This window comes from Olea europaea, chromosome 11 (genome assembly GCF_002742605.1).
Source record: "Olea europaea var. sylvestris chromosome 11, O_europaea_v1, whole genome shotgun sequence".
In the NCBI taxonomy this organism is placed as follows: domain Eukaryota; kingdom Viridiplantae; phylum Streptophyta; class Magnoliopsida; order Lamiales; family Oleaceae; genus Olea; species Olea europaea.
Window position 1 is genome coordinate 22,358,010 of NC_036247.1, and position 22,159 is coordinate 22,380,168.

General features: G+C 32.9%; 2 protein-coding genes across 3 annotated transcripts; both read left to right on the top strand.

Moving 5' to 3' along the window:
- Positions 1-1,878: 1,878 nt before the first annotated feature.
- LOC111403780 lies at positions 1,879-2,800 on the top strand. Of its 2 annotated transcripts, none has more exons than XM_023032403.1 (2): positions 1,879-2,073; positions 2,202-2,800. In XM_023032403.1, exons 1-2 carry the CDS (start codon positions 2,001-2,003, stop codon positions 2,504-2,506), a joined length of 378 nt encoding a protein of 125 aa, XP_022888171.1. In that variant the 5' UTR covers positions 1,879-2,000; the 3' UTR covers positions 2,507-2,800. The 2 variants fall into 2 exon arrangements, with proteins under 2 accessions (XP_022888171.1, XP_022888170.1); XM_023032402.1 differs by having other exon boundaries at positions 1,885-2,073; positions 2,199-2,800.
- An 11,767-nt stretch (positions 2,801-14,567) lies between these two features.
- LOC111403781 (F-box protein SKIP1-like) lies at positions 14,568-18,171 on the top strand. Its single transcript, XM_023032404.1, has 2 exons — positions 14,568-14,957; positions 17,367-18,171. The coding sequence occupies exons 1-2, from the start codon at positions 14,596-14,598 to the stop codon at positions 17,938-17,940; spliced, it is 936 nt and encodes a 311-aa protein (XP_022888172.1). The 5' UTR covers positions 14,568-14,595; the 3' UTR covers positions 17,941-18,171.
- Positions 18,172-22,159: the final 3,988 nt, after the last annotated feature.

Below are 22,159 nucleotides of genomic sequence, written 5' to 3' on the forward strand. Positions count from 1 at the left end.
TCCACCTACAAATTTGTAATATAATTTGTTCGTGGCTTAAATTCAGAAAAATTTCATCTCTATGTCTCTATGTGACTCCATATCAGAATAAATTGAAAATTGGTCTTATTCCAATTTCCAGTAGATCTAAAAGGTAAGCTACTAATAAAACTTACTAGAAAATGCTAACTTGATTAATACAAGTTAAACTTACCATAAATTTAGAGTGGCCAGAATATACATATTTATCTCTTTTGGTCAACATGATCGAACAATGTATAACTGAGGATCTTGTTGCTGTACATTGAACGTCGACCTTAAAAGTTGTTGGTTGACCGATGAGCTTCATTAATATTTTGCTAGAATGAAATATTCTACATATTTTTCCATCGGGTAAAAACTAACTTATAAAGGAGAACCTATAGTGGTTATACCGACCCCTCACTGTAGGGGCTAGTCCCATTTGAAAAAAAAAAAAAAAAAAAAAAAATTGCTCCAGGGCCCACGCTTATTGTTGTCTGGCAGGGGTCCCTTGTACGCCCAGCACGTTTCAATTTATAAATAATCCCTATAATTATTCTTATTAACTTTGCTGTTGGTGGTGGATAGGGGCTATCGGTGGCAACTCTTCCAATTCCCTCCAAACCTTTCTCATGATCTTCCATTGCCTCCAAACACTTATGTCAGACACCACCACCACCATCACTACAACCGACATCATCATTGGTATCACCACTGCACCACCATCAACAAAAATGCATCAAAATCCACCACCCCAAAATATATCACCAAAGCAGATCGATTGTTGGAGTACATTTTTTTTCCTTCGAAAGGCCCATAACAACCGCGGCAGCCGTAGTAAATTTTCTTCTTGCTTTTGTCGTTGACTAAGGGTTTTGAAGTGAGTGGGCATGCTAATTCCTCATTTGCAAATCAGTCCTTACTTTTGTCACCGGAGCCACTGGCGGATCCAGCACCCGGCGAGCCACCGCGGCCGTGTGTGCTGATCGCTAGGAGCCTTTTTTTTCTGAGAACGGACAAATATATAGTATATATTACTGGTGAATTATTTTTCTTCCAAATATTCCTTCTAGCCAAGTTGGTTGTTGCTTTCTTTTGCTTCTTTGATGTCCCAGGCTCGAATCTTTGGTTGGCGCTTCCTTTTGCTTTTTTTAGTTATACAATTTTAACCAAAAACCATTGAAATAAGGAAGTCAGTGGAGAATCGAACCTGTGAGCTATTTTAGGATATAGTGAAAGCTTGACGACTATGACACTTAATGAGTTGTGATACAAAGTTTATCAAAATAATATATGTAAGATTTTATTAGTTTTTATGCAATTGTAAAAATTCAAACACCATGCTCTTCCTTTGAATTATACAAAGCAATAATGTTATTTGGTGAGTACGATTTATTCTATATATGTTCAATTTCAACAAAATAATTATTTTATTTAAATTTTAAGTTTTGTTTGATTCCCATTTAGTTCAGAATACATTTTTCTTTCTTTTATTTTCGATCAAATATTTTTTAATAAAATAATATTACACGTAAAATCAAAAAAGTTTATTATTTTTAACTACACATTCTCCATCAAATTACTATTTCAAAATACATTTTTTTTTTGCAAAAAATGACATCAAACGAGCTCTTAATATTTTATTACAGCTGTCCATGCTGGCTTAACATCCCGGATTCGCTCCTGACCGAAGCCAGCTATTTAGATTGTTTATGTGATAGAGAGAGAAATGGTGCGATGTGGGTTTAACGTGAAAAGAAAATTTTAAGATTTGACAAGTGAAATATATAATTAAAATGTAGGTTTTTGGGTAATTTTCCCATTTTTTCTTTATAAGGAGTTAGTTATGACGAGCCAGCATTGGCTGAGAGTTCAACTAAAGACGTGTTAAAAAAGGCAAGCACGTCTCTTTTTTTAACCAATCACCATTATTCTTTATCTAAGCATAGAAATTTAAACTCTCTGTACACAACCCTACTTTAAATTCTTGGTATGCAATAATGGAGTTCAATTATCGAACAATTGGTGAACAAGCTTCTCCTTACAGTTTCCTCACAGAACAAGCCTCCCGAGGTTTTATTCAATTTCAGAATATTTTTTCATTCTCTGAAAATTCGACAGCTTAGTTCCCGAAATTGAAATATGTATTTTGATTTTGATTTTTTGTATTTTATACTGTTTTCTACTGGTTGTTCCAGCAGGATATTTGAGACCGCCTGGTAACGATTTTCTGGAGCAAAGAAAATTGCGTGAAGCGATTCTTATAGAGCTAGAGAAAGAAAGGATCAGACAAGAGGTAATCGCGACAGAGATAGCTAGAAAACGCGCGGTGGTAGACGAATTGAGAAGAGGGAAGAATGGCCGTATAGAGAGATCAATTGGCTTTGCAAATCATTCGCACGAATCACTTGTGGAAGAGAGAATCGGAATGTCACTGGAGAAGTGGTTGGGGATTAGGGCAGCGACCAGGCAAGAAACGGCACCGTTTCATTACAGGTACCATTGAAAATTATGAAGATATTCATCGCATGTTTGGTTGCATGGATTTCAACAGTCTCTCCTTGGTGCCTCTGATTGGCTGATTCTGTAATGGGTTCTAAAACAATAATGGCGTTACTAATAAGTACTCTTTTCCATATGCATATTAAACCTACAATTTCAGAATCCTTATCAATATGTTATCAAAAATTGTCGGTTATTATAATTTCATTTGCAAGATTTTATGTAGAAACACTTGGGGTTCATTTGGGTTGTACTTCACTTTTGAGTTTTGAATTCATTTTTTAGTTTTTCGTTTTCATATTCAATTCTAAAATTGTAGGAAACGTAGGTTTGTTACTCCGAAAAATTGTTTCTCAAAACAGTTTACTAGAATAGCACGTTTGTTTTTATTAAACTTTATTATATGATTTTTTATTCAATAATGGATACATTTCATCATACAATGCTAGTACACATTTTGATTGTGAATTATAAGATTGGAGCAAACATTTCAATAGCAAGTGGACTAAGCTTACATGCTTAAATACTGATAGCACAAAAAAAAAAAAAAAAGAAGGAATTGGGAGATTAGAACAATAAAATAAATCTATAGAATCAAGTATGAGTCATCGAATAGTCATTTTACATTTGTGTAGCAATTTGATTCCTGACTTGTCCCTTTTGAGCTTTTTTACTAGCATTAAATTGATTGAATTGTATAACTTCTTGACTTTGACACATTTTGAAATACTATATTCTCTAATAGGTTTATTAACACTTGAACTATGTAAAATTATGAATTTTATATTCACAACAATAATTTTATAATTTGCATAATAACATCAAATATGTTATTGACATTGTGAGGGAACTCAATCATTTTAAAAGCAATTATTCTTTTATGCATTATCCAAAGTGAGTATATATAGAGCCGTTGTAGTTATATACCCTTTTTTATTAATGCCTTCCCGTATATTTGATGTAAACAATATAACATTCTCATATTTTTGTAAATCATGTACTATTTGTTTTTTGTGCCTAATGAATATTCAATGCCATCGAAATGAAGAGTGTTTCTACCTATCTTCACATATCTTGGTTGAAGATATTCTTGTACAAACTTTGTGAAATGTTGGTTGTCCACTATGTTTACTGGTAATTGAGCATGGACAACAAACTTCACCATTCCTTCATGGCAATTTTCTTCGAATTAATTCACGTTCATAGAAGAATTGGTACCGAGAGAAGGAATACTGAATTGACGTTTTGTTTGTGTTTGACCAGCAAGTCCATGTTTAGGCGAACATTTCAAGTAGTTACTGTTAAGGTGAATAGTTTCGATTCCCTTTTGTCATGCCAACTTGTTTGCTAATATGTACAAACTGCTTTACATTCTTGGGCTCCATCAACTGTCCGATTTGTATAAACTAATTTGAAGTGTTACCAACACTTCGCAATTTCTTTAGATTTTCTCTTCACTCTCGTATCTGGCATTTTGAGTTTTGGTTCCATAGCTTTCCCTTCATCAATATCATCCAAGTTAATTGGATAACTACTCCTATGCATATCGTCGACGCCTAAATCGTCAAGAAAGGGAATATCGTTGAGATCGAAAAACTCATTGTGAAATTGAGATTGTGACGTCAATGGTGAGTTGCCACAAATAGTCCCTCAGCATAAGAATTGATATCCACTTGTAGGAAATGAAATGGAATGAATAAATATGATATAGAAGTGTGAATGTGATTGATGAATTATAAAATTGAGATAAAGTGAGAAAAATATAAGGAATGAAAATGTCATAGATGGATCAAATGGATTTGTTATTGAATAATAATGGAATAGCTAATGAAGAATTGAATTAAGAGCAAGTAATTTAGATTGTAAAATGTAGAAGATATATTGTAGAGAATTGGTGTGAAAATGTATTGAAATGAGGAGTATTTATAGAGTTTGAAAAATAAAATAAATAAACAGATTCTGTGACCATTGGGACATTGGAAAGTTTTGTGACCATTGGCAACGGTCATTTAATTTAGACTCATGGGCTCCTCGAGCTCGAGGGAACTATCCATGAGCCGATCATTTGGGTGGCTCGTTGTTCCAAACCCATGCTCCCCTTTGGTCTAGCCTGGGAGTTTCTAAAAAATTAAACCCTGGTAATTTTCCTTTGAAGTGGCCCCATTTCTCTCTCACATAGGTAATCTCTTAATTAAAAGTAATCCGCATTACTATTTTATCCTTTATTCCTTATGGGTATTATTGTTTTCATCATAGGAATGGACTGGGATAAGTTCCCATAGTGATCCAACATGATCTTTGCAATTATGCTGTCCATTTGAATTTAGATCTTGGGATCTCCAGTCAATTAGGTTTGGTTTTTATTGTATTGGTTTATTCTTTCATGAGCTTTAGTCCCATTCCACTCAATGATTTTTCAACTAATTTTCTATTTAACCCTTTGGCTAGCGGATTCGCAATAATGTCATTTGATCTTACTCAATCAATGGAGATAGTTCTTGTAGAGATTGCTATATAATGCTATTTTGTCTTCCACTTATCTAGACTACTTTGATACATATTGTTATGTGACGAGAATAAATTTCGCAAGAATGGTACTAGCAATTACTGCCATGCACAATCTTAAAGTACATCAAATAGATCTGAAAACAACCTTTCTGAATGGAGGTTTAGATGAAGAAATCTACATGGCATAACCTGAGGGTTTTATTACACATGGTTAAGAAATGAAAGTCTATAAACTTATGAAATCCTTGTATGATTTACATCAAAGATCAAAACAATGGCATGTAAAATTTGAATGTGCTGTGATGGGAAGTATATTTAAAATCAACAAATGTAATAAATGTTATTATATCAAAGACACTGAGAATGGATATTTTATTTTGTGTCTATATATTGATGACATGCTCATTGTTGGTAGTAATGATAGGACGATATGTTGAATTCAAAATTTGATATAAAAGATATGAGACTGGTTGATGTTATCTCATGAATAAAGATCTCTAGAGTATCAGATGGGATTGTCTTTAATCGGTCACGTTATGTTGAAAATATTCTTGAAAAATTAGTAAAGATGACACTGGTGGAGGAACAATGAACATAGAAAGAAGTTATTCCTGAGTCGCTAAGGAACCTGCGTTTGAGACATTCGGGATTTGAGGTAAACCAAAAATTGTATCCATTCCAATCACATTTAATGATGATGAGTAAGGATTTATATCCTTATTGCAACGGATTAGTATTATGGGCAGTCATAGCTCTCAATGGCCTCAATTGTATGCTGTTAAACAATGGTAATTCTGTGATTATTCTGTTTGGAAGTGCATTTGACCAAATGTAGGTTGATCACCCTTGGATGCCTATGGCTGAGCAATTGTATATGTTTATCGATGATAGTTTAGTCCCATGGGGACAAATCATTTTAGCGATTGAATTGGGCGAGAAGTAGTGACATCCATGTAGCATCTTAGTATGAAATTTCATACCCCAAAAGGATTAGTTAGCATCAAGGAAAACTAGGCGGTTGCGCATGAGTGTTACCTTAGGACATTGAGACAAAATGGCCCCAATACCACGGTGTAAAAAATGGCAAGAACAAAATTAAAATCCTCATTTAAGAAAGCGTATATCCGAAGCTGTGACAGTTGAAGAGTTGAAAAACTTTCCTACCAGTAAGGATGATACTACCAATAATAGGGAAAGCTTGAATATCAAAACGGTGAAAATGAGCCAAGGTCAGAAAAATTGTTGCAATGATAAAATCTATGATAAAGATATGAAAGGAAAGGAAAGTATCTTTCTGCTTATGATGATTACAAAATATCCACCAAAAAGTTCTATTACAAAAGAAAGGAAAAAATCAGGAGAAAAAAGTGAGATAAACGAAAACTATTTTTCCAAGTTAATTACAAGTTAGAGATTTTTGAAATTCTAACATTTCTCCTTCGGAAGGTCTGATCACTTCGGAAGGAAGAGGAGTGAGATTAGAAATCATAGCTTATTCAACAAAACCAGCAGTCCACTTGATGGAATGATAGCCGGAGGGTCCATTGGCTGAAGTGTTTTGACAGGAAGAGACGAAGAGTTTCGAGGGATAAGTTGTCTGTGAGTTATCTCACTTGCCACCCAAGCCTAGGAAATAAAATATTATACCATGAATCAGAACACCACCAAGAGGTGACAATGTTTAATGTGGCACGGCCCAACCCAAAATATGCTTGGAGTAAATGTTTTTCAAGCAAGAAAATGTTTGGTTGTGGTTCTCTTCATCAGTTGCATCATCTGCTCACTGTCTCCTTTATCCCATCCTTAATTAAAAAAAGCTTTATTTAGGACGTGGTTGGGGTGAGCGAGCTGTAGCCAGTCCCTAACTTTCCTGAAGGTTAAGTCTATTCCCTTCATCCTAGCAGGGCCGCCACTCTTCTTGTAGTCCTTAAATTTCTTGTACTTCTCGATGAACTTCTTTCCTCATGTTAACAATGACCCCTTGATCTCCTCTTGATTGGTCTTTAAATTTTCGATCTCGATGTCCAGCCTCACAACATGGTCCCCCTTATCTCTAGCCATGGCTTCTTTCTAAGCAGTCAACTTCTTGCTCTCATGAAGGGATAGACTTTTGAAATGTGAAAAGGCAATCATTGTGGTAGCTGCATCGATTCCTACGTAAATAATAAGGTAACCTCAGGCCGGACGCTTAGATTGTGTAGAAAGTACGATAATTTCCAATAAGGGAGACCGTGTTGATGGGCTTGTATGAGACTTGGTGCATTGTTGCTCATAGTTGAGGAAAATTAGTACTTGATGTGACAATTAGGTAAAGTACGTGCTATAGAAGTTAATTGCGATTTGTCGTATACTTACGTGCAATAGTCCAATTGGCTCTCTAATAAGGGCTCTAATGATGTTGGTTAGCTAATAACCCATGTTTAATGGTCAAGCAAAAAGTGAGCTCATGTCAAGGTTGATCGAGGTATGTTGATATACTACTTCATCGACTCTCATCTCATGACTCGATAAGTTGGTGCTTACTCTCGCATCCCTCCACATCACCATGCATGCCACTTAAAGTCTATACAGCCAAAATTCTCCCCAAATTATTTGTTGAAGATACAATTAAGCTCCACCACACTAAAAACACTCTCACCATCCTAGAATAGTGAAGCACCATACCACCAGTAGGAAAACATCATTCAAGAGTGCACCACCACCAAAAATAATTCAACAAACGACCTTTATATCACTAGGGCGGGCATATTGTTGTTGATTTTTTATATCTTGCAAGTATAGATATCAAATGAACTTTTGAGTCAGGATTATCGTTTCCACGAGAACTATACTTTCATACTTAATATAATATTTCTAAGTTCTATTTGATAAAACAAAGAAAGAATTGTAATTTTTTATATAAGTACTTTAAAATATTAAATTCACAAAAAAGATTAATTTAGAATTCAAATATAAAATGGATATCAGTGCAGAACTATTTTGCATATTGATCACCTTTAAGTCTCAATTTAATATTCAAAAGCCTAATGTAGTGTTCGATCGAATTCTTTTATCGTATTTAATTTATCCTTCTCAAATTCTTATTGAATTGATTTAACTAATTCAATTCCATATGCCTATGCAGATCAATTTTATCTAGACGAAATACCAATTCTAAGAATTCATAAATGATCGCAATAATCAGTATATGTATCTCTAAATGTTATACCAATTTATTGAATTTTACTATATGGTCTAAATTTCAAACTCACCTCTTGATTCGTAATAAATTCACAAAATCATCAAATTAGTTCAAGTAATTCAACACATTAAACTTATAGCAAAATCAACACGTGTACGATAAAAGAACAAGATCTTGAATAAAAGAAATAAATGGTCCCAAGTAGATTATATTATTTGCCCTAATAAAAGGTTTAGCTACTCATGATAGATGAAGAAAAACAGATAACAATAATGGAGTACATCACTAGGTTTTGAACAGATATAGAGAAGTAGATGAATCTTACACCAAGTTCCTCTTCTAGTTCCAAATCATGTTTTCAAACCCTTGAATTTGCTCTCTAATTTTCTAATTGTGTTTTCTGTATCTTAATGTGCAGAATCCCCTTCAAAATGTCAAAAACTTGTATTTATACTCCTCCCCACGTTTGTGTTGAATGTAGGTTGTTATGGATTTCAAAACGGGCAAAAAATGCACCATAGATACACAGGCGGTGCCTCAATGCCATAGGAGTAATGCACGGTGCCGCGTCTCTATAATGTGGAATTTGGTGGCATCCCCACCCTTCGGTTGAAAATCTATCTCCACTTGCTTTAGTATTTTTATCATAATTTTCTCTCACGATATCTGATTGAGGTGATTAACATTGGATTATAAAGATAACTCAAAGGGATACAATTTTTACTTGAATTAGCCATTTTTCCAATTCGAATATTTACTGGGCCAAAAATGGGTCTCAATCTCCGGCTAAAATTATGGAATATCCTTATCAGGTTGAAAATTGATTTGTGAAAATATTTCAGACATATATAACTCCTTTTGACTTCTATTGCATCCAATCAACATCTAGCATTCTCAAATCTTTATTGTGAGGTCCAACAAACTTTTAAGTGTTTACACTTTAATCCCCAGATTCTGGATCTTGCTGTTTTTTTTTGCCAATTTCGCTTCTTTCTTTCAATTCACTTCCATCACTGAGTTCGCTTATTAAATGAAATCTACAACAAAGTAGGCTATAATTGTTCAAAAGAACTATTAAATGTTTATATTTTTAGGTTCAAATAAGTGTATAAAATACATTTATCAAACACCTCAAAACTTAAATATTTGTTTGTCCTCAAACAAAACCATAATATAACTTAACAAACACACAACATGCAAAACATTTTGGTTAGATAACATGTCGTTTTGTCTTAGGATTGAAATCTTTGTGCTAAATCTATAAACAGCTTCAAGGTTGCACTACCAAAATGAATATGTACTTTTTAATGTAAAACTGATATGTGTGGGTAAATTAAGTAAAATATTATAAATTCACGAGTTGTTTCAATTCCCAATACTCGCTAGTCAAATTTTTACTTTCATCATTCATAAGATTCACACACTCCAAGCTTATTCTTTCTCACTTTTTACCTAGGGTGTAATCTAATGCTAAATTTTTATACTAACTCCTCACCCTATCTAGTTTAGATGACTCTCACTAATTGCAAAATCAATACTTCAACAAATAACGATTTTCCAAATTTTGATTGCTTTAACATCCAAGACTCAACTAAGCTAATAATCTCTTGTCAAAGATCTAATTTTTCAAATAAGTATTTGAGATTTAATCAATGCATGTAAGAAGTAAATATATAATTATTAATTTTTTTATTATCTTATGCGTAGATTTCCATCCATTAAGCTTTCTGAATGACTCTTATAGCGAGTTTGAGGTTGATGACTTCCAAACTAGATAATTATAAGGCACTAGAATTTTAGATAACGTTGAAGGCTTAATTACTCGAGTCATAAATGTTGCAAAGAGATGCTTCACAATGAGATAACTTTTTTCTCTTCTCCATTTTTTTGCCATGATTAGTACTGTGTCCCTCATTAAACACCCATTCTCAAAAAACTTAAGAGTTTCATCTAATTTTCATCATATTAGCTTTAAACAATTCACGCAAGAACTTACACACAGAATCCTCATATATATCCATATCTCCATGTAAAGTAAAATCGGCCTTTAACTATTCTAAATTTGGTTGAAGGATGTATATTGTAGTAATTTTGGGTATATTATCTAATATCTACTATATCAACCTATCAAGTATATGAATCAACACATAACTTTATAATGCTAAACTTAATTCATGTGTGCAAATAGTATCAAGCTTTGCATGGATAAGAATCAATTAATCTAAATATGTAACATGTTCACAATTCATAAATTAACATATAGTTCCAAATATATTCTCCGGCAAGATCACACAAGCATACAATATACAAAAAAATTTGTTCGATTTTTTTAATTTTTTTTTTCAATATTTCCATTTTTTTATATATATAATAAAGAAGTAAAAGCACACAATCACATAAGAATAATAAAACTAAAAAATCAATATTTTCCACCCCCAAATTTAAAGTAAGCATAGTCTTCAATGTCTTAAAGTATAATCTAATACATAAAAAGACGAGGAAGAAGAAAGAATGTACTCTCCAAATTTTCTGTTTGATATTTGAGGTGGCTTATTGAACCACTTCATTCCATTTTTTCGCTAAGCTGCTTCCCGCTTGATATCCATGTACCTTTAGAAGATAAACAAAGACAAATATGAGAGTCAAGAAGCAATTTAAAGGCAACAACGCAGCGTGTTTGATAATCAATTTTTCTTTTTTCTTTTTAAACATCCTTGGAGCTTTGAAAAATGTGCCATATGTGTTTTCTACTTTTTTCACTCAAATATATGATTTTCTTTAAATAGGCTTAATATAGATATGATGACCCTCTTATTGAAATATGAACATGCTTAAAATTAATGCACCTTAATAGGTTATATGCAATGAAAATACAGAAAGCATAATAAATAAAAAGGTAAGAAATTGAATTGTCTCCTATTAAGCGCTTAATTTAAAGTCTTTTAGCTAGACTTTTGCACAAGTGCTTCATGACACTTTGAATATGGTTTTAGAAGTCCTCCTCAGCTCGCTTAATTTAACTCTTTTACAAATTTCTCAACTCCTCCAAAATCATATTTTGCCGTTTTGAATACGGTATGATCGCCTAAAATTACTTAATTCGAACTCAAACAAGAATACTTCGATCTTCTCGACTTTAATCACAAATTTAATATAAAGTTGGATGTTTGATGCTAATTCCATCTTCTTTGAATGCCATAATTCGTCTGGCTCCTTCGTGATTAGTTTTTCGATTTCTATATATTCTGCTTCTCTAGTTGTTAATTTCTCAGGTTGAATTCTCCATTGGCATGTTAGTTGACTCATCTGGAATTATTTGATCTTCAGTCCTTTTATATTTTTGCATGATGATGTCTCCTGTAACTATTTGACTATAATGATCTTGTTATTCATATGGACCATCGAAGATATCTTTCCTCACTTCCACTGGAGTTGCCAATAATAAGCAATTTTAGTATAATAAAATGCACAACAATATTCACATATCGGTCTAATATTTTCATAAATAATTGATTTATATTTAATCCCTTTGGCTAACCATCCTTATCATTTATGATAGGTTGATTGTATACCCACTTATAAATTCTTGTTTCAAGGGAAAATCTCCAAATAGCATGTTACCATCATCTAAGTCAAGATCAATCATTATGAATTTTAGACTTCTTGCTTCTTTTCATTTCCTATCAATGGAGCAAGTAAAAATAAACAGATCAATTGAAAAAAGAAAAAGAAAAAAAATCAAACAAAAACAAGAAATAATTAAACCAATATTAAAGAAAAATAGTCTCCGGCAACGACCCTTAAAACTTATTGTTGATTTTTATATTCCGCAAGTATTCTATATCAATCGAGTAATATAATGGACTTTTGAGTCCAGATTATCGCTCCTGTGAGTACTATACTTTAATACTTAATCTAATATTTCTAATTCCTATTCAATCAAATAAAGAAAGAATTGTGATTTGCTATGATTTTTTTTTATGTAAGTGCCTATAAATAGTGGATGCATATAAAGATTGATTTAGAATTCAAATATATAATGGATATTATGGCGGAATAATTTTAGTTATTGATCACCTTTAAGTCACAGTTTACGAATCAAAACCCAAGTTATTAACTTGTATAAATTAAAATCATTTATTCAATATCAAGGAATCCCTTTTTTCTTAAGCCTAAAATAAAGGATTCTTTTGAAACACAAATAATAGTTCATTCTAAATTAAGGGATAATAGACTTTGAAGTTTTGAAATGAATCAATGGAAAAACTAGTTCATCTAATGTTCGATCGAATTCTTCTATTGTATTCAATTTAATCATCTTAAGTTCTCATTGAGCCTATTTAACTAATTCAATTTCATATCTCTATGCAAATCAACTTTAGTTATACAAAATACCAGTTCTAAGAATTTATAAATGATCGTAATAATTAGTATAAGTATCTCTACACGTTATACCAATTTACCAAATTTTACTATATGGTCTAAATCTCAAACCTACCTCTCGATTCGTAAAAGATTTACAAAATCATCAAATTAGTGATCAAGTAATTCAATGCATTAAACTCGTAGCAAAATCAACACATGTATGATAAAAGAATAAAAATCTTGAATAAAAAAAGTAAATAATCCTAAGTAGATTACATTGTTTGTCCTAATATAAGGTTTAACTACTCATGATAGATGAATAAAAGCAAATAACAATAACGGAGTACGTTATCGGGTTTTGAATTGAGATGTAGAGAAGTGAATGAAACTTGCACAAAGTTTGTCTTTTCGTTTCAAATTTTAATTTCAAACCCTTGAATTGTTGTTTTTCTCCTCTTAAATTTGTTCTCTAATCCTCAAGTTGTACTTTTTGTATCTCAATGTGTGAAATCCCCTTTAGAAGTGTCAAAAACTTGTATTTATACTCCTCACATTTGTGTTGAATGTAGGATTTTTATATGTTTCAAAACGGGCCAAAAAAGCACCCTAAATATATGAAGGCAGTGCCTTGCGCCATAGAAATGGCGCGTGGCACCGCATCTCTATAGTGTGGAATTTGGTGGTCCTTTAGTGCCATGATGGTGGCGCAACGCCTCCCTTTTGTGCGAAAAATTTATATGCACGTTTTTTAATATTTTTATCATAATTTTTTCTCTTAATATTCGATTGAGACGATTCAAATTGGATTGTAAAGATAACTCAAAGAACTACAACTTTACTTGAAATATCTTTTTTCCAATTCGAATGTTTATTAGGCAAAAAATATGTTTCAATCTCTAGCTGAAAATCTGAAACATCTTGTGAGATTGAAAATTGATTTGTTAACCATATTTCACTCCTTTTGACTTTTATTTGTATCCAATTGATCTCTAACATTCTCAAATCCTCATCGTGAGGTCTAACATAACTTTTGAGAACTTACACTGTAGTCCTCAAACTTTGAATCTTACTTTTTTTTTTTTTTTCAATTTTCGCTTCTTTCTTTTCCATTCAACGAGTTTCACCTAATAAGCGAAATATACAATAAATTAGGCTATAATTGTTTAAATGAACTATTAAATATCTATATCTTTAGGCCCAAATAAATGTATAAAATACACTTATCACATATTACTCGCGGAACTGGCCTAACCTTATAAATCAACTTGACTCGAGACAATTTTGAGAAAGTCAGGTTGAGTCAACTCTGAAACTTCAATTTTAAGGTTGAAGTGTAAAAAGAATTTGATTTGAAGGGTAAAATACACTTTAGAATCAACATATCAAATCAAATCAATCCAATCGATTTGGTTTTGTCTCATTCGCGTCGAGTTTTGGGTAAGGATTTAATCCATCTCGAACTTTCGATTTAGTGATTGGGTTGGCTTTGAACTTGACCCATGCCTGCTCAACCGATTACTATCTCTACTAGTGCTAATTCTTCAATTAGTTATCATGATGGTGACAATTGCAGGGGTTTGGGATGATCGTTCATGGCCTCAACGGTTTGCGTGGTGGTGATGATGAGTGAGGACGAAATGATTTATATTTTAATTTTTGTTTCCAGTTAAAATCTTTTATTCTTTATTTTTATTTTACAAATTTGCTTTGCTCCTTTAACTATAAACAAAATAAGAGCAATAACAGTCCACATGCAAAACATCAATCCTTTTGGATCTCTTGAACATAATCCATCCGAAAAGATTAATTTTATATAAAAAAAAAAAAATGCTGAATTTAAGACCATTTTTGTAAAGATTTAAAGATTTGGACCAAATATACCATATCGGCAAAGATTTGGAACCGTTTGTATTCTTTAAAAAAAAAAGAAAAGAAAAAAAAGAAAAAAAAAAAAAATGAAAAAGGAATCCCGTTTCACCAAACGCGCAAGTTATAACCTATAAGTCACAACAACATCAATCCACTGTGTTATCCGACAAATGGACGACGATAAAGAAGGCAAAATCACCGACTCAGGTGAACTCGCTCATGACTGGGCCGAGTTGACTCACGAGTGCCTCATCAACATCCTCTCGCGCCTCTCTTTGGAGGACCGGTGGCGGGGGATCATGCGGGTGTGTAAGACGTGGTTGCAGGCATGCAAGGACCCGAACCTCAACTCCGTGTTCGATCTCGAGACTTATATCGATTCGGCCAATGAGTTTCCACGATTCTGGACCCCAGCGTTTGAACGTCGGGTCGATAACATGGTCCGATCTGTCGTCATCTGGAGCGATGGGTCCCTTACCGAAATACGTGTTAGACACTGCTCGGATCGCTCCCTCTCTTTGATTGCTCAGAGGTATAATTGGTTTCGTGACTGTTGCGTGCAGGCTTATTCGTCGCTGGTTTCTTAATTTATTTTTTCAATTTGGTGATTGTTAACGTGTGTTCTCTGATATGGCTTTAATTTATTCGTTGGTAATCTGGGTCGATCTGGAAATAGAAAATTTCTTCACACCTTTCTTAAAAGGGATGAATGGGTCTGGAACCCAGGTCATCAACCTGGAAAGCTTTGCTCCTTTCAGATAATTTCTTCACGTGTTTCAATAATTGGCTAACTTTGGTTGAATTGATTTGTTAAAATTTGGTGAAGACTTTGATTTGTTGCCACTGATTACTCTATCGTGATCATTTATATTTTATTTTGATGAATTTGGTCACTTGGCTCTGGTTATGGATTACTGAATGTGGAATTTTTAGCCTTTAAAGTTTGCTGTTTGTTGTAGTTTCCGTATTATAAGTTGAAATTCCTTGGTATCAGCCAACTTGTATATTGCAGAGAGGATGCTTCTAGTAATTTACAGGGCTTAATTTCGGTAATAGGTAGTTTTTGTGTTATATTTGATTTAGAGCATGTTTAGCTGTACTGTAAAAGTATGTTTTGTTAATTAAAAAAAACTAACACTGAAAATGATGTTTGTGAAAATAAGCAACTTAAAAGTGAGTCTGACTTACTTTTAACCACAACCAAACGTGTTCCTATTTTGTTGATTGAATGCTTAAATTGCTGATTGCTGAAATCTCGGAGTCACCAAGCATATACTATTTATTCTTGTTTTTTCCTACCTTTTGAATACTGTAAGGGTAAAACTATGCATACGATTGTTTTCTAAATGATGAGTTTAATCATGTCAAGTGGTTCCCTTTGCTTCTCCAAAGCCTTTTTGAACAGTTGAATCAAGTTTTTTCTTCAACACTATTACCCCAGCCCAAAACAATGCTGTAGTATTTCTTCATCACAGATATCTTTTTCTTGTACTAATCATCATGATTTATTATTATTATTATTATTATTATTATTATTATTATGTAATAAGTCTTTATGAACATTATTCATTAAACAAGAAAGAATTGTTTGTGAGCTATTTCAAAGAAGAGTCATGACTTCTTTTTGTTTGAGAATTGAATATATATATATATATATATATATATATATATATATATTTAAGTATTTTACTTTATAAGAGTTTTTATAGGAAGTTGGCCGATGTGATTATTTTGGGAAGCTCTAATATGCAAAGCAGGAGCACAAGCTATCCCAAATGGTGTGTCCTAAATATTTTTTCAGGGAATACAATAGGTCTTATTGAAATTGAGAGCCAATGTAAGCATATGTGAACTGGAATTTCTAATTAACGTAGAAAATTGAAAGAATTGATACTTCAAATCCCAAATTATTTATGAATATCTGGCATTTTGCAAGTCGGTTGTGGGAGTAGGGGGTTTTATAGGGTTGGGATAGGGAAAGGTGAATATTTTTTCCTGTTTAGATCCTGTACAATTCCTTCTCATTCTATGGTTCACATTTGAATTTCAAACTCCAAATCTCAATCTAGTTACAGAGATAGTAACTCCAACCCATGAAGGTTAACTAATTGTTTATAACTAATCTTGATTGTTTACGTACTAGATCCCATGAAGGTTAACATACTATAATCTCTATTGTTAATAGCTAATAAGTGCACTTAACCCATGATTTTTATATTTTGTGCACAATCATCTCTCCATACACATGACCATGTACAATGTGATCAATATGGTTAATACTCATCTCAGCAATGTAACAAAAATACATGCATAGAATGTTGGAGTTATGAATCATGTTTAGAATTTTGTTTATTATAAAAAGCTACCTTTTTTTAGGGCTTATTCCTAACAGGTCTAAGTTTTACTTTTCGATTAAAATCAAGATTAAGATAAAACGGAGCTGGGCCTTCAGAGGCAGTAGATTATAGCAAATAATGAAGTTATCCAATTGTTTGGTAGAAACAGAAAATTTAATGGGAATCCTAGCAAATCTTGAGATACCTGAACGACTCTTTTAAGATTGTTAAGCTGTGACTGAAGTATTTACATACACATTTTGAGGTGTTACAGAACATATAGAAGTTGAAATTTGTTTTCACTCTGTTTTCGTGTGTTCAAATGGTTGGTTTAATACTTACGGTTATATGTTGAAGTTCTGGTTAAGATGTACGTGGATACTTTTTTGCCTGTTTAAATTGTATGGTGGTTCCCATCTTGGAGGTTCATTTGCATTTTCTTTCTGCTCAAAAAATTGGTTTAGGAGCTGTACAAAAGCTAAAGTAGAACAGCTGTCATTGCAGTCAATTCTTCATTCATTTTTTCCTATTTACCACTGATTTGGTGCATCCCACACATTCTGTATGCATGAGATAATATACCAGTCAGTCTATTGCACTTACAGGTGTCCAAATATTCAAGTTCTCTCTATCAAGAGCTGTCCTAATGTCTCTGATGTAGTTATGGCTGAAATGGCTTCTGGGTGTCCCAAGCTTAAGGAGCTCGATATCAGCTATTGTTATGAAATATCTGACAAGTCTTTGGCAATCATCGGATCGCGATGTCCTAATTTGCAAATTCTCAGGCGGAATCTGATGAATTGGTTGGATCCTTCACAACATGCTGGAATTGTTCCCAACGAGTATCTAGATGCCTGTCCCCAGGATGGGGATTCAGAAGCTGCTGCCATTGGAAAATTTATGCCTCATCTTGTGCAACTTGAACTCCGGTTCTCAAAGTTGACGGCCAAAGGACTTGCTCTGATATCTGAAGGATGTTTGGACCTTGAGCATTTTTATCTATCTGGATGCGCGAATGTCACTAGTCGTGATATTGCAACAGCAACATCGAATCTGAAGAAGTTGAAATATATCGAGAAGCCCAACTTTTATATCCCGAGGTCTGCGTACAGCTTTGAAAGATATGGTCATTGGCAATTATATGATGAGCGTTTCCAAACGGATGTGTTCAGAATTTGACGAGATTGAGAAAGAAGATTCTGCAAGATTTATTGCTGTCAAGCTACTGGTTATCAGACCAGTATTTCTAATAATATGATCTCTATCTGTTGTAGACGTACGATGGAAGTCTTGGTAGCTTCTCGATTGCTTTTGACCATTTTTTGTTTAAATTCAAACTAGAGCTACTGTTGCACGATTTTTTTGTTAGAAATTTGGTCCTGCCAATAATCTGATAATTCATACCGTCAATGCCGGACCTAAATGTAGGCCAAAGAGGCGGGTGCCTCTGGTTCAGAAATTTTGAGGGTGGAGCCTTGGAAGCGCTAAAGGTTCGGCCTGGGAAAAACAATTAGGCTCAATATTTTCTTATTGTTCGAGATTTGCCAAATAATTGATACAAATTCAATAGGGAAAATTAGGTGCAGCGCCCTAAAAAAATTATGTAATTGATCAATACCTTAAAACTAACTTAAACTACTATTACCGTATTAATTATGTTCAAAACCACAGGAAAATCCCCAATCAGAAGGGGAAAGCCCTGAATCAGAAAATTTTCGAGAAATCTTCGCTCCTGACTCCGACTTCGAATTCGACTTCCATCTTCCTATGGTGAGAAAACCTTGCCTACCAATTTAATGCTGCTGCTTCTTTGTAGTTTTAACGAGAGTTTTCCATTTGGATGATTGGGTGATTTTGGGGCGAATCTTGAGTGAAAACCCTTTCTTGTGCTCTAAATGCTTGAATTTGGTATATCTTTGTTGGTATTTGGTCGATTTTATCTATGGTCAAAGTAGGTAAATTAATATCATGAATCAAAGTCATTCAAGAGAAAATCTGGAAGTGTAGAAGGAAATTCAAACATGAAGAATTACAATCGTGATTTTGAAGGTAATATTGAATAAACTTTGTTTTTGCAGTTGAACTTTGATTTTGAGTAGTTTTTTCATTCATTTATATTTGAAGCAAGTTTGGGCATAGATTGTGATGTTTTTGTGTATAAATGCATAAAAAATATAGTCATTAAATTTTGGATTAGCTCCAAAATTAAATGACACACTCTTTCCCTTTGACTTTCTAAGATACCATCAAGGTGTTTGACAAAATGTCTCAATTGCAATTTATATTTACATTTAAAGACATGATGTATTTGAATAAACATCATATGATTTATATGGCTTTTATATAAATTGTGGAAGCATCCTTATGAAGTTTACGGACTAATTCGACAAATTTGAATAACTCCTAATTTATTGACAAAATGCCCTTCGCGAAAATACCCAAGTGAGAGAATACTTTGACAGCTTAAGAAGATTACAAAAGAAAAAAGAAATGGTTTAGGTTTATCCTTTGTTACCTAGGTTTTTTATTTTAGCTTATCATCACTAATCATACACACTTCTTCATTGACTTTTTTTGAGCATACGTTTGAATATGGTTGTTGAAAGCACAAAGAAATAATTGTCCACCATTAAAGATTCAAATACTTTCACAGTCCTAATTGCTTTTTCTTGGCAGTTGAGAGGTTTAGAAGTCATTAAACCTATGAACCTCGATCCCATACCATTTGATATGGAACAGGACATTATCACCCCAACATTTAAGAGGAAGAGGCCCCAGTTGCTCAACATTTTAGAGGATCAGGACCTTTCACAAATGTTATTCTTAAGATGCTTCCCTCAGTAATTAAGAGCACTTCTATCGCTATAAAAATGCTCTTATCGCAAAGTTCAACGATGTCCATTGTGTCAAACCTTGGGTGGCATCGAGGTATTTGGCTGATGTTGAAACTATAATTCTTCTGCTATGAGAAATATGTCTACTATATGACTAATCATTGTCATGTTATTATAATGCAGTGGGTTGGTGAAATTGGTAGGTAGTTTGGCATGTAGTCGATGAAGGAGCTTGATGATGACAATGCGATGATTGTAATCGGCGAGATCGCTTCTACTGTTTAAAAAATGGGAAGGAATCTAGATTGAGGTTTGGGTGTGTCGGGTTGAACTATGGGTTATGGTGTGGTGGTGGTGGTGGTGGAGTGGTTGAATTTGCATAAAATGATTTATTTTAAGATTTTAATTGATGTTTTGTCACTTTTTTAATTTACGTCAATTTTTTTAGTTTTTGTCACCTTTTTGAATTTGTGTCACTTTTTAATGGTTTTTGTCACTTCTTCTTTTTTATTTTTATTTTCAATCATATTTTTTGAAAATTCTCGCACTTTGGGTGTGGTGAAGGAGTGGTTGAATCCGGTGTAGGTGATGACCTCTTCTAGCAACGGAGATTCAAAAAATTTAAAAAAATAAAAAATCAGCTTATTCTCATGTTGGGATCTTCATTAAGTGGAAGTCAATGGATTAGTTGAGTTGTAAGATAACGGTGGCTATGAATTGATTTAAAGATACTTGACATTTTAATTGGTGTTTTGTCAGTAAACAGATTTAAAAATGCTTGACGATGAACGGAGAAAGAGAAGAAACGATGGCTATCACTTTTTTTTTTTTTTTTTGAATTTTATCACTTTTTGAGTGCTTGTCACTTTTTTTGAATTTTTGTCACTTTTTTAGAGACAAACATCACATTTAATAAAAATGACATTGTATATCATACATAACTTTAAAAAGTGTCTTATGTCACTTAAAAATGATAATGTTTGTCATTATTTTGAACTTTTGTCGCTTCTTTTGAATTTCTGCAGCTGTTCGATTTTTTGTTACTTTATCTATTTTTGTCACTTCTTTTTAAAAAAATAAAAATAAAAATTCTGTCACTTTTTTTTTTAATTTCCATCACTTTTCGGGCGTTTGACGTTTTTTTTTTTTTTAAATTTGTGCCAAGTTTTGAGTGTACGTTATTTTCTTTGAACTTTGTCACTTTTTCGAGCATTTGTCACTTTCTTTGAATTTCTGTCTCTTTTCAAATTCTTTTCACTTTTTTTGAATTTTTGTTACATTTCTAATTTTTTGCCACCTTTTTTTTTTTTGGATTTGTACACTCCTTTAGTGTATGTCAATTTATTTTATTTTTTGTCACTTTTTCAAATGTTTTTAGTCACTTTTTTTCTATTTTTTCTCACTTTTTTTTTAAAATTTTTTTTTGTTACTTTTGTGACTGTATGTCATTTTCTTTGAATTTTCGTTACTTTTTTAAATGTTTGTCATTTTTTCCAATTTGAATCATATATGTCACTTTTTTAGTGTTTGTCACTTTTTCTTATCATTTGTCATATGAATTGTCTTGGACATTATGGATATGTTAAGAACATGATTACTAGTGTTACTTTTAAAAAAATTTTCATATGATTTTTCAAAACATCTTTAATTTTAAGGGTATTTTTGTAAGTTGCCCAATTCAATAACATTCTCCCAAAAAAGGGGAAGACCACTTAAGTCCTACATATAAAATTCATACTTCAAACTTATCAAGCTTTCTAAATTTTTTTACAAATCAGGTGATAAATGTAATTATTAAATATTTAATAGTAATATAATATAATCAATCTACCTACCCCGCCCCGCCCCACTCCATCCCATCCCACCAAATTTTAAAATTTAAATTCAAACCATTCTTTTTCTCTCTCCATCCCATTCCACCTCTGGCAACCCCACCACCGCCGGCAACTTCTCCGACGATACCTCCGACCACTGCTCTGACTCCGACGACAATTTCGACTGCCTCCGACAACCTCTCTGGCGACGACTCCAACAACCATTTTGGCAACTAACGACGTGCCTCTTTTTTTTTTTTCCTTTTTTTTTAGACAATGATCTATAACTAATTTCATTAGATCTGTGACCTAATTATGTGAGATGAATATGCATGTAATCAATTTAAAAATTAAAAAATAAAGTTTGAAATTTCAAAAATTAGATACTATTAATATTTTAATTATGAAATAATTAATCAAAAATATTTTTGTAATTAAATATATCAAATTCACAAATCTATTTTTTTCTTTTTTTGAATAATAACCTACGACCTATGTATATTGTGACCTATAAAATATGATTTTTAACTGTGATTTGTTACCCGTGACTCGTAACATAAATTCTGTGACCTTTAAATTTGATCTGTGACTTTTACAAAACGACATGTGACCTGTTAATATTGATTTGTGACCTTTATACTAATTTGTGACTTATATAAAAGGACTGTGACATGTGAGCTCAAACTTGTTACCAATGTACTGTGACCTTAACGACGAATTGTGACATGTAACGTATGAATTGTGACCTTA

Coding starts and splice junctions, on each gene's coding strand:
- LOC111403780 (XM_023032402.1), top strand. CDS start 2,001: ATGGAGTTCAATTATCGAACAATTGGTGAACAAGCTTCTCCTTACAGT. Junction 2,074..2,198: donor CACAGAACAAGCCTCCCGAG/GTTTTATTCAAT, acceptor TGGTTGTTCCAG/CAGGATATTTGAGACCGCCT.
- LOC111403781 (XM_023032404.1), top strand. CDS start 14,596: ATGGACGACGATAAAGAAGGCAAAATCACCGACTCAGGTGAACTCGCT. Junction 14,958..17,366: donor CTCTCTTTGATTGCTCAGAG/GTATAATTGGTT, acceptor TTGCACTTACAG/GTGTCCAAATATTCAAGTTC.